Source organism: Hemiscyllium ocellatum, chromosome 22, assembly GCF_020745735.1.
Source record: "Hemiscyllium ocellatum isolate sHemOce1 chromosome 22, sHemOce1.pat.X.cur, whole genome shotgun sequence".
In the NCBI taxonomy this organism is placed as follows: domain Eukaryota; kingdom Metazoa; phylum Chordata; class Chondrichthyes; order Orectolobiformes; family Hemiscylliidae; genus Hemiscyllium; species Hemiscyllium ocellatum.
The window spans coordinates 14,791,153-14,804,734 of record NC_083422.1 but is presented as its reverse complement, the minus strand read 5'-3'; the positions used below and the strand labels follow the sequence as shown (position 1 = coordinate 14,804,734).

Here is a 13,582-nt window from a genome sequence, read left to right as displayed (position 1 = left end):
ACAGGTAGAGGGTACGACCTGTTTGGTCAATGGGCAGGATGAATCCGGTTGGTAGCAGGAAGGAAGGGTTGGTCAAAGAAATGGAAGGGGAGGGGCTGGAAGGTGAGTAAGGGGGATGGGAAGGGAGGTTTTTTGTCTCTTGGAAGACAATAGAGGAAGGGTCATCGCATATCTTTCAGGCAGAGGTGGATAGATTATTTTAAGGGGAAGGGAAACACAGTTGGGGGCGAAGGGGAATGTAGAAACTGACACCCAATCAATCCAGCCATGATGTTATTGAATGGCAGAGGGGCCCAATGGTCCACTTCAGCACTGACTTCATCTGCTTGTGTCAGTTACAAATCCAACTCCCATATTGGTCTCTCGGAGAGTAGATGTTAAGACAGAATCGCACAACTGTTACAGTGTAGGAGGAGGACACTCAACTCATCATGTCTGTTTTGGCTTTCCAAATGAGCACTATGCTGTTCTCCTTCCATTTCTCTATAATCCCGCACATTTCCTCCATTCAAATGATCACCTAATGATTAATGATAATAATGAATAATAACCGAAAGAGGGCAGCAAATCTTTGCAATATTCCACCACTGGGGGCTGTGGAAGTACTGTTACTGAGTCTCCACAAAATGAAGATTGATAGAGCTTGGGGGAAACACAGAATAGCAAGGGTGCAAAGTGTATTCTGGATTAGGAATTGCAATCACGAAGAGTGACTTGGCAGCACCACCACTGACTTGAAACTGGATCAGATAGCGAAGATCATATCCCCGAATGAATAATTTTTTTGAAAAACTATTGACATTAAAACTAAAGTGAAGGAAAACGTGGAAGTAGATGATCAACCATGATTTAGAAAGGCAAAGTATGGGCTACTCCTGCTGCCATGTCCCCTTTTATTTGGATGGCTAAATGCTCCATCCATCCAGAAGCTCAAGAAATTCAAACATTGTCACCATTGCCATAGGGTCATACAGCACAGAAACAGACTCTGCAGTCTAACTTTTCCACGTGAACCAAGTTTCTCAAACTAAACCAGTCCCACCTGCCTGCATTTGGCTCATATTCCTCTAAGCCTTTCCTATTCATGTATCTGTCAAAATGTCTTTTAAACCTTGTAACTGTACCTGCATCTGCCACTTCCTCTGGCAGTTTATTCCACGTATGAACTACTTTCTGCATGAAAACGTTGTCCCTCAGATCCATTTTAAATCTTTCTCCTCTCACCTTGAAATTGAACTTGGAGACAAGAGCGTGGTGCTGGAAAAGCACAGCAGGTCAGGCAACAACTCCCCTATCCTAGGGAAAAACCTATGCCCCTCATGACTTTATAAACTTCTATAAGGTTACCCCTAAACCTCCTACGCTCCAGTGAAGGAAGTTCCATCCTATCTAGCCCCTCATTATAACTCAAACTCTCGAGTCCTGTCAACATCCTGGTAAATCTTTTCTGAACCCTCTCCAATTTTGATAATATCCTTCCTATAGCAAGATGACCAGAACTGTACACAGTATTCCAAAAGAGGCCTCACCAATTTCCTGTACAATCAACATGACATCCCAACTCCTCTATTCAATGGTCTGACCAATGAAGACAAGTGTGTTAATGATATAGTTATAATTTGGTGGCAAGTGTTACGCTTTGAATGCTTTCTCTTCTTTCTCTGGATTTATTGAGTGTTAGCTATATTGTGGTGACAGAGGATCTTGAGATTGACCAGCAACGGTTGCAACACCAGGGATTCAAAGGCTGATCTGTCACAGTTCCTTAAGTTTGATTTATCAGGTTTGAAGGTTGTCCTTATAACTTCTTACCTTTCTGTGTCATAGAAGTCCATGCATTTCTTATCCTTATTGTATGCAGCAACTCTGAAGGGTATGATTTCCACAGAGGTTAGCCCTGGAGCCATGCTCAGAACCTTGCCTCCATGTGTTGGCTCGTACAGGTCTTTTTTAGTCACAGGATGTGGCATGCCAGCAGGGTCACGGCCAACAATGTAGAAATTGGCTCCAGCAATCATTCGAGACCTGCAGTGCCATTGAACCTGCGAACAAACAGCACAGTTATCAAATAGATGAAGGACAGTGACTGTCAATAAGATCCTAGTGGCAATTATCCAACCAACCAAGTGACTAGCATTTGTGCCAAAGCACTTAGCAGGGAGCGAATTTCCAGGGATCTGTCCCACCCCTCACTTCAATGTAAATGCCATGGTCACTGTTATTTATGTTGGGGAAGAGTGAGTCTTACTGGGGCCAAACAGTTTACTATTGTCACTTTTCCATTAGCAATTAGTCTGCTGGAAAAGCAGCACCTGCCAGTCCCACTACTATTGAGGATCTGGCTCTGATATGCACTACAGCAGCATGGGGTTACCTGGGGAGAGGCGGTGAAGGAAGAATAGGCATCATCCTGTTTTGATGTGTGGACTTTGTGTACCTAGCTATCCAGATGGTGATGCTGAACAGCAGTTCTAACTTTTGGCTTATTATTGCTTCGATGAGGAGCTTCCTTCCCATTCTGTGGCATACTTTCACGAAAATGTAGCAAAACTCCCATTCACAAGTGTAAATCAGAGAGGTGAAGTGAGCCAATCCCCACAGAGTGTATAAAATGTGCCTATCATACATCCTGCCCCATACCAGCAAGAGGAATATCAGGGAACCTATAGAATTGGAAGGCTGGATCTCTGGAGATGAAAGCAGAGAGGCACTGACTGATGTTCCTTTCCCATAGCCACAGGCAATGAGCAACATCATGAAATATTCCAACCCTCCTCCCTCTCCTGCATTAAGGAAGGAGGCAGCTCACAGAGGACTGATAAGCTGTAGCAAACCTTGCAGTGCCCCAGTACATCAATGATAAAGTCAGACTGTACAATTAATCCACTGTTAGCGCAGGACAGCAGGGCACTGGAGTTGTATAGATGGGAAACAAATGATGTATTACTATCAATCATATATCATGCTGTTGAATATCATTCTATCTTGGGTTAAGAATCAGGATCACACAGGAAGTGACCCACATAAGTAGGTACAGGCAGACTTTGAGAGTTTGCTTTCCTACTAGAAGACCCTGATCTCCCATGTTGCACTATTCCTCAGCAGTAAAGGCTCATAAAATTATCTCTTAAGCCTGTGTTAAGGAGGGCTCAAATGTTCAATTCAAATCTGCAACCATCTTGTCAGTCTTATTTGCAGGTACGTTTGTTAGCTTTTTGTTAAGAGGGCAATTTTTTAAATTCTTTAACAGGCTGTGGGCATCACTGACTTGGGTAGTATTTATTGCACATCTGTAATTTGCCCAGAGGACAGTTAAGAGTCAACCACATTGCTGTGGGTGTGGAGTCACGTGTAGGGGACACAGGCAAGGCTGGCAGTTTATTTCGCTAAAGGATATTAGTGAACCAGGTGGATTTTCTGACAATTGACAATGAAGTCATGGTCATCATTAGGCCCCTAATTCCAGGATTTGTTTTGTTGTTGGATTCAAGTTCTACTATCTGCCGTGGTGGGATTTGAACCTGGGTCCCCAGAGTGTTATCTGGGCCTCTGGATTAACAGTCCAGCAATAAGAGCACTAGACCCATCACCAACTCTCCCCTCTCCCCCCACCTTGCTCTTTTAAGCTTGCTCTTAGGCTGCAGTTATGTAGCTTACTAGCTATCATTAAGTGCTCAGCTAATTCATCTGCTTTAGGAAGGAGCTCACTTTTCAAATGCAAAAGAAGTCTTAGTGATGTGCATAAAACACAGATTACAAACTGAAGGTCCAATTTATGAGTGTGTTGTACGTGGACCACCTATTTGTACCACCATGGGTTGCCCTTAAAAGGAGACATTGAACAAAAGTGTACAAAAGCTTAAACTTTTAATTATCCAGTCACATGAGAAACAAATGGCTCCTCTTGGCTTCAGAAAAATAATCTGGCTGGTTGTCAGCCAGTGTGGGATCCTTCCTTCATGAAATTTAAATATTTAAATTTGACCCTATATCTTTACATTTTTTTTCTGTTCCAGTTACCCTTCTCTGAAAGATATTTGAGAGGCTGCATTGTTTAAATTGAACATTACATCTATAGTTATGAGAAAGGCCAGCAAGTGAAATATTCATATTATAGTCAACTTTCAGTGACCTTGGGCATGGTCCAGTTCACAATAATGTATAGTGTAGCGGGACTGACTGATTGTTACTTTTTATCTTACTCAAAAAGATAATTAAGCCTGGAAGTACCGTAAATCTTCAATCTGTCTCTGCTGCTGTTCAGTTATCCATTTACTCTTTAATTAAGTTGATTGACAGTTTGTAATCTAAAGCATTAGCGATATATTGTTCCTTCTATTGCCTTCCAAAGTCAGAGATCAGCTGAATGTAAGGAAAGAAGAAAGATCTTACGTTTATATTGTGTTTCTTATAACCTCAGAATGTCTGAGGATGTTTTCCAACTGTGACGGCAGCGATATGCCCAGCACTCAATAACAAGAGTTGAACTCATATGTTTGCTGTAAATCAGCTAGGAAATGAGCATTGGAGTCAACAGTGTGGCAGTCCTCACTTTCTCCCAGGAAATGAGTATTGCACATTAAAAAAAAGAGATAGGATGAAGCAGCTTGTAGTCTTGTAATCATCAAGTGGCCATGTATTTTTCACTAGCAGAATGCTGCTGTCATGCTGAAAGAACATTCTGCCTTACCACACAATTGGTTAATGTAGAATATGAATTTCAGTGCCGCTATGATGCCAGGTGTAGCTCACTTGCATATGCTAGAAGGTAGATATATTCGAACACAAGGACTTGTCTTTTGCAAGCAAATAGAAGTTGTGCCTTTTTTGAGTTAAGTAAAAGCATGGAAGACAATAGCTCTCCATGGCAACACATCAACTAATCAGAGCTACTTTTAAATTTGGCTTTCTTGCATAAGTTCTAGGGCAGCACGGTGGCTGAGTGGTTAGCACTGCTGCCTCACAGCGCAAGGCAGTCGGACTCCATTCCACCCTCAGGTCACTGTCTGTGTGAAGTTTGCACATTCTCCCAGTGTCTGCGTATGTTTCCTTCGGGTGCTACAGTTTCCTCCCACAGTCCAAAGATGTGCAGTTTCAGCGGACTGACCATGCTAAATTGTCCGTAGTGTCCAGCAATGTGTAGGTTAGCTATGGGAAACACAGGGTTACAGGGAAATGGGGGATGGGTCTGACTGGGTAATTCTTCAGATGATTGGTGTAGACTCGATAGGCTGAATGATCTGCTTCCACACTTAGGGATTCTATGATGAATACATGACAAAAAGTTTCAATGGTTTGTATCTTTCCTCAGCGATACTCAAGTGTTGCATTTCAAGAATTCACCTGGACATGAAAACATGTGATCGAGTTCAGAGGGAGATGAGGCTGAGACACAGGAAACACTGGATCCACCAAAACATTTCGAGTGAAGACGCAAAAAATGCAAAAGCTTTGCCACTTCCAAAACAGATGAAGTAGCCCAGGCATCTCCCTAATACAGACCAATTAAACTGGTTCCAAAAGTTCTACTGTGGCAAAGTAACATTGAGAACAATGAAATCTAACATTGTTACTTTTCCTTGTTCTAACAGTTTACTGAGAGATGAACTTTTAGAACGCTCTGCCAAGTGACAGGGCTAATCAAATCATCATCATTTTGAAATTTGTAGATTACTTTTAACATTCCACCAATGACGTTGATCACGAATTGCTTAAAACAAATAACGTGTTCATCTCCTCCCCCTGCTTAGATAAAAAGGTGAAACATGATTCATCAGAGACGTCTGTAAATTCACTAGATGCCATTCCAGCAGGATTAGACTGGCAAAGGATCAGTCACTATAATTGCGGGCTTTCACTTTCCAGTGAATAGTAAAACTCTTCATAGTCACTGAAGTGGCAGATGGAGTTTAATTCAGATAAATGTGAGGTGCTCATTTTGGGAAAGCAAATCTTAGCAGGACTTATACACTTAATGGTAAGGTCCTGGGGAGTGTTGCTAAACAAACAGACCTTGGAGTGCAGGTTCATAGTTTCTTGAAAGTAGAGTCGCAGGTAGATAGGATAGTGAAAAATGCATTTGATGTGCTTTCCTTTATTGGTCAGAGTACTGAGTACAGGGGTTGGGAGGTCATGTTGCGGCTGTATAAGACATTGGTTAGGACTGTTGGAATATTGCGTGCAATTCTGATCTCCTTCCTACCAGAAAGATGTTGTGAAACTTGAAAGGGTTCAGAAAAGGTTTACAAGGATGTTGTCAGGGTTGGAGGATCTGAGCTACAGGGAGAGGCTGAACAAGCTGGGGCTGTTTTCCCTGGAGCGTTAGAGACTGAGGGTTGGCCTTATAGGGGTTTACAAAATTATGAGGGGCATGGATAGGATAAATAGACAAAGTCTTTTCCCTGGGGTTGGGGAGTCCAGAACTAGAGGGCATAGGTTTAGGGTGAGGGAGAAAGATATAAAAGAGACCTAAGGGGCAACTTTTTCACGCAGAGGGTGGTACGTGTATGGAATGAGCTGCCAGAGGATGTGGTGGAGGCTGGTACAATTGCAACAGTTAAGAGGCACCTGGATGGGTATATGAATAGGAAGGGTTTGGAGGGATATGGGCTGGGTGTTGGCAGGTGGGACTAGATTGGGTTGGGATATCTGGTCGGCATGGACAGGTTGGACTGAAGGGTCTGTTTCCACGTTGTACATCTCTATGACTATAAGACTCTAAATACTAGTGATTTAAATGCTGACTGTGTGTGTGTTTCCAAACTGGATTTTCCTGAAGTGAATTCCTGCTTTTCTGTCCAGTAATTTAGTTTGATGACACTGTAGTTTCTTGACTTTTTAAAAAAAAATTAGTAGTTGCTACAAGATAACTCAAGGCTAATAGAGGTTATAAAGTCCTGAGCGGCATAGATAATGTGACAAGCAATGGTTCTTTTCTGAGGGTATGGGAGATCAAAACTCAGGAGCATATTTTTAAGAGGAGAAACGTTTGAAAAGGACATAAGGAGCAACTTCTTTACTCAGGGAATAGTTTGTGTATGGAATGAACTGCCAGAGGAAGTGGTGGATGCAAATACAGTTATAGCACCTGAAAGACATTTGGATAAGTACATGAATAGGAAAGTTTTGGAGGGATATGGACCAGGAACAGGCAGGTGGGACTAGTATAGTTTGGGAACATGGTTGGCATGGACTGGTTAGGGCGAAGGTTCTGTTTCCATGCTGTATGACTCTATGACTACTAATATTCTTAGGACCAGCATCCCATTTCTACCTTTCAGATACTTGCATTTGTACAAAGCTCTGTTGCTTGTATTTTAAGCTGCTTCCATTCATTGTTTACTGACCCACACTAACTCCCAAAAACTCCATTTAAAAATTCTTAACCTTGATTATTTCAAGGCCTCAACCTCCATTTCTCATTAAACTTAGTTCTATATCCCTCTGGGAATTCTCCATTCTTTCAATTTTGGCCCATTGTACATTCTTCACACACAGTTGGTGGTTCTGTCCCAAGTCCTGGGTTCAGGAATGCACTCCCGAAACATTGTTCACTTCTTTCTCCTTATTTAGGACCCTCCTTAAAACCTAACCTCTGACCAAGCTTTTTGTCACTATTCCCACCATCAGTGCTGTGAAGCACCTTGTGAGGTCTATAGTAAAGGTGCCATGTAAATGTTGTAAGTAGCACGTTGTGTTGGGAGTGATTGATTACAGAGCCAAGCCTGCGCTCTGACTGTGATCCAAGTTTGAGTTTACCAGCTCCTCTTCAGTGGGTCAAGCATCTACCTCGAGAGCTCCTCTGGATGTTGAGAATAATCCTGTGCCAGAAAATATGGGCATGCGGGGCACTCTCAGCTAAAGTGGGGCTAATGGGGGGCAGATGAGAGAGGCTGCCTACCTTTGGGCAGAAACGCTATCTGTTCTCCTCCATGATGAACCACCTCAGCTTTCTGCCTTTATATAGAACCTTTAACATAATAAAACATCCCATGGCAATTCATAGGAGGAGTATTGAACAGAGGGGCTGAGGGGATGGCATGCTAACATGACTCAGCAAGCACTGATGGATGGCTCAAGGGATTTGGTGTGCATTAGGATCAAGACAGGGTAAGTGCCACCATCTTCTCTCTAAGTGCTCATACTCACTCTCCCTCTGCTACTGTATCTACCTTGTACCAAGGCTCATGCCCTTCCATGCTCACTACTGCCTGCAACATCTTCCCTCACTCATTGTCACCCAACTAACAACATCAACTCTGCATTTCCTTGGTGCTGCCTACTCGCTCAGGACATGACCCATCTGCATTAACAATAATAGCTGTAATACTCATTCCCATTCCACAGAGCAGAATAGAACAGCAAGACTCAAGACGGGCAGTGGGCTGCCCAACATCTTGTCCTCAACCAGCATCCTGACTGTGACCACCCAGAGTTAGGTCTGGACTGGTATCAGAGGGTACCCTTGACTTACTGTTGGGAACCAAAGATGAAGACTGCCCCCTTTCATTTGACTGGAGCCTGCAAACTGCTATGACAAGCTACCTGGCTTTGTGTCTGTGGGAAACAGCACAGCAAAATAGCAGGAACCTTGCAACAGGCCAACATGGCACGGTGTTGTTGCCTTCACTGCTGGTCTTGAGGGGAAGAGGAAGTCCCACTCTCACTTCCACACTGCTCACCCGAAAAGCATGGTGCTGATTACCCCCTGTCTGCCATGTCAGTGGCAAATGTCAGGAATCATGCATTGTGGCTCCAGATTAATAGTGCTCACCTGGGTTTTTAAAGATAGTGCGGATGCAGGGCATATTGGTAAATTCTGAGATATCTGCTGAGTTGTGAATTGTTCCAGCAATGTTTGTGATAAGATGGGATGGAAATGGGATGTGAGAAATGGCATAGGGATGGGAAAGGTAATGAATGAGGCAAGTTTGGTAAGATACAGTGAAATACCTTGCGAGGACTCTTGGTGACCAACTGTTCAATAAGCACAACACAAAAGACAAATAAAAACATAAAATTCACCTCATTATTTCCAGTGCTTGTCATAACTCTTCACACTGCAATAGTGCTCACTTTCATCGATCTCAGTTGATCCTCATAATACCTGTATCTTTATAAATGTGATTTATAAAAATACCACTTTAGCTTCACATCATAAGGAGCTGGTTAGGAACTTTCAAAGTGCCCAACCACTTGGTGGAGAGTTGAGGGATGGGTCACAGAAAAACTTTAGCAAAAGAATTAGCAGAAATGGAATTGCTTCCATTTTTCATAGGAAAGCAACAAGGAAATTCAAACCATACTAAATGAGTTAATGTCCAAAGCTCCTCGCAGCTGAGTGGTCATAACTTGCCTGTTTACACCATGCCTTTGAAGTTTGACTTACCTCGGTTGGTCCAGCATACATCATGGGTGATGGGAAGATGGCTACAATGGTTGACTGTGGGTCCAACACCCCCTCTTCCAGAACTGCCGCATGTTGCTTCATGCGCCAGTCCAGTGGCACATCGTCATCTTTGGTCCAGCCGCCAAGCGGGTGCAGCAGCAGCACAGGCCGCTTGTAGCCTCGCTCCAGAAGGCGACGTTTAGTGTCCTGCATCAGTAGAGCATGGCCATTGTGAACAGGGTTACGGAGCTGGAATGCAAAAACGGCATCTGCAACAAAGACAAGAATGGATCACACTTCCATTACCAAGGAACGAATTACTGGCTATTTTATTGCAATTATTTGACATGACTAATAGATCATGATTTTTTAAATTCATCCTTCACAAGTTGGTAAGTTATTTTCTTCCCATTTGAAGTGCAATATCTCTATAACATGGATTGATATCGTGCCTTTAAAGTACCAGCTTGCATGCAAATTTAATCAAATAAACTTCCAGTTGACCTGAAAAGTAGAGGTAGATTTCAATCTCATAGACCAAAAGTACAGTCTATTTATTGCTTCCACTATCAGCTGCACTTTGTGGATTCTCCAAATCTAATGACAGAAGCAATCCTCTGAAGCAGACTACATTTACAAATCAATGTGAAATCAGTAACGCCATGTTTTTGTACAGAAATACAGGCAAAGCAGTTAAATCATTGTGAAAAAGCAACCTCAAGTTTACCCAAAAAAAATGTGATCTTACTACTTTCAAAATGGTTCCAAATGTCCACTCTGACATTTTGATGCAACTGTTAACTAAAGCTTATAGAGAGAAACAACAAGTAGCAACGTATATTTATAACACCTTTTACTGAGTAAAATGTTTCAAAGGAGTCTTCTATGACTAAACATGAATATGTGTAATAAGAGTCAAATAAGGAATTTTTAAACCAGGTGATCCAAGATCAAAATGGTAGAGTCATAGTCACAGAGACACACAGCATGGAAATAGATCCTTTGGACCAACTCGCCCATGTCAACCATAATCCATAGTGGGCGGTACGGTGGCACAGTGGTTAGCACTGCTGCCTCACAGCGCCTGTAGACCCGGGTTCAATTCCCGACTCAGGCGACTGACTGTGTGGAGTTTGCACGTTCTCCCCGTGTCTGCGTGGGTTTCCTCCGGGTGCTCCGGTTTCCTCCCACAGTCCAAAGATGTGCGGGTCAGGTGAATTGGCCAAGCTAAATTGCCCGTAGTGTTAGGTAAGGGGTAAATGTAGGGGTATGGGTGGGTTGCGCTTCGGCGGGTCGGTGTGGACTTGTTGGGCCGAAGGGCCTGTTTCCACACTGTAAGTCTAATCTAATCCCAAACTAAACCAGTCCCACCTGCCTGTTCGTGGCTAATATCTCTCCAAACATTTCTTATTCATGTACTTACTCAAATGTCTTTTAAACATTGTAACTGAACCCACATCCACCATATCCTCTGGAAATTCATTCCACACATAGAACCACTCTCTGGGTAAAAACATTGCCCCTCATTTCTTGTATAAATCTTTCTCCTCTCACCTTAAGTATGCTCGCTAGTCTTTAAATCCTCACCCTAGGGAAAAGACACCTGCCATTCTCCTTTTCTATGTCCCTCATGACTTTATAAACCATGATGAGATCACCCTCAACCTTCTACACCCCAGCGCAACAAAATCCCAGCCTACCCAGCCTTATAACTCAAAGCTTCCATTCCTGGCTACATTCTGGCAAATCCAGGTTTCATGGATATTTTAAAAGAAAGAATGCCAGTTAGTGAGGTAGGGAGGTGCAGGGAGAGAATTCCCAAGCTTCGGGATATCTAACTGAAGATACAGCCCCCCCCATGGTGGAATGATTAAAATTGGGAGTGGACAGGAGGTTCAAATTAGGAAAGTGCAGATCTCTCAGAGGGTTGTGAGGCTGGAGGAGAATACTGAGATTGTGAGCAGTGAGATGACAATCAAGATGAGAATAATGAAATCAAGGCATTGGTTGACTATGAGCTGAAAATGTGTTGCTGGAAAAGCGCAGCAGGTCAGGCAGCATCCAAGGAACAGGAAATTCGACATTTTGGGCATAAGCCCTTCATGGTTGACTATGAGCCAATGTAAGTCTATGAGCACAGAGACAATGGGGAAACAGGACTTGGTGAGAGTTAAGAAGCAGAGTTTGGGATGACCACAAGTTTACAGAGAATGGGATTTGGGAGACCAGGCAGAAGAAAATTAGAATAATCAAACCTGGAGCTAACAGAGACAATGGATTCACAAGAGGTTCAGCAACAGATGAGTAAAAACATAGGGCAAGTCAGTGATGACATGATGCTGGAAGTGGCTGTCTTGTGATATGAGAATGCATTGGGTTTAAGCCAGTTAACTGCCTTAATCTCAGAATGTCACTGAGCAAAGTGAATGAAGATCAAAATGGGATCCAAACCAGTGGCTGCAGTCTCATCATTGTTTAATTGGAGGAAATTTTCTCCTGGTCTGATATTGGACAATCCAGTAGAAGCACACCGGCCTATAACACAGGAAACTATCTGGTCCTCACTACAGGCTCCTTGCCAGTGCAATTTGAAACTGATCCTATTGCCTTTCCCCTTCCCATGTCTTGTATCATCCCCATTTCAAAGACTTAGCCACTTTTGTCTTCAGTGGTGCAAGGATCCAATACCGATAAAAAGCATCTCATACTCCTACATATCTCCGCATAAAGGAATTTCCCTCTTTCCAACACTCAGGGAACCCTCATCACTATCAAAAACATTTTAAAACTTCTCCCCAGTCTGTACAATAATAATCTACAGACAGAGTTTACAGTAAGATTTCACTGCTGGAATCCATTAAAATTCTGTACTTGTTACATGATTAGTAGAAATATTAACGATATTGAAAGAGTATAGCCTGGACACAAAACCCCATTTTTGTAGGAGATCTAAGATCCACCATTCAAAAATGGGTAAAGTAGTTTATCTTTGTTGGCCCTACATGGAATAAGGACCAAAGGCAGAACATGGAAGTGCTGGTTAGGTTAGAGTGATTTATCACAGAAGGGACTGGAGATGGCTGAAGGAGCCAGGCTGGCTTGGCACAGACAATAATGGAGTGAATTCACTCGGTTCTTTCATTAACACTGAGCTAAGGAATGGAAATCTAATAGCAGTACAGAAATTATACCAGCATTCATGTCCTTAAACTTCTGCTTGAGTTCCTGAGGGGTTAGACGATACTGATCCAGGCCATCATTCCATCGAATCCTCTCCAGGACCTGAAGGTCACCTCCAACAAGCCAGTCTCCACTTTCCATCACCATCTGAAATAGGTATTATTGAAGTAACGTTTAGAAATGAGCTTTATTTCAAATAACTTGCCACTAACTCCAGACAGGGATCACCCGGCACTTATCTGTAAAACATAACACTTTAGAAACGGTCTTCTGCCTGACGAACTTTTGTTACCGCAAAAAACAAGACCGTTGACCAAGACAGTGTAATTTAGAACCCACTGGAATGTTTGGCCAGGTTTAGGGTTAGTGGCATGGCTCATTAAAAGATGCTTACTTGTGTTGCCTAGTTCTCCTAGACTCAGGTGTGTCCTTGCGATTGGCATCACAGAGAGGGGCAGCACCTGCCCCTGAATTGGATCCCTCAACACACACTGGCACTCACTGCAGGGGAGTATCACTGGCTGCCAACTCTGGCTTGATCTCTGGAGGTTCCACAACTGGGCGACCTTTCTTGGTTCTCACCAGAGACCAACGAATCACCTTTCCCAGTCCCAGCAGCTTTCCCACCTCATCCATTTCCAATATTATTAAAACTAACAATCCCACAATAATGGAGGAACTACAATTGGAGGCGCTCAAGTGGCTGGAACTGAAGGAGTGTGAGGTCTTAGTCACAGAGATAGGGAGGGGTGAGACCACATTATTTTTAACTTCCCTGTTTTTCTCCTGGGTGACTTGCAGCATTTTCTAGGTGAAAGAGCTTACATTCAGGCAGACATTAGGGTCAGGTCCAGGAGGGCTGGAGCCTGGAATTCAGACACTTGTCCTTTCGCATTGAAGCTGAACTCTCAGTAACAAACAATCCTGCACTTCAGATTGTTTTTTCTCTTTACTCATTCACAGGATGAAGGCATCACTAGCTAGGCTGGTATTTAATGCCCATTCCTAATTGCC

General features: G+C 43.0%; 1 protein-coding gene across 1 annotated transcript in view; it reads right to left on the bottom strand.

Moving 5' to 3' along the window:
• The window catches only part of papss2b (3'-phosphoadenosine 5'-phosphosulfate synthase 2b), a 75,993-nt gene that overhangs the window by 5,384 nt on the left and 57,027 nt on the right, over positions 1-13,582 (bottom strand). The window contains exons 9-11 of the mRNA XM_060841877.1: positions 12,580-12,715; positions 9,389-9,657; positions 1,813-2,042 (exon numbers count right to left, since the gene is read on the bottom strand). Coding sequence (XP_060697860.1) covers positions 1,813-2,042; positions 9,389-9,657; positions 12,580-12,715 — 635 coding nt within the window. The remainder of the gene's footprint in view (positions 1-1,812; positions 2,043-9,388; positions 9,658-12,579; positions 12,716-13,582) is intronic.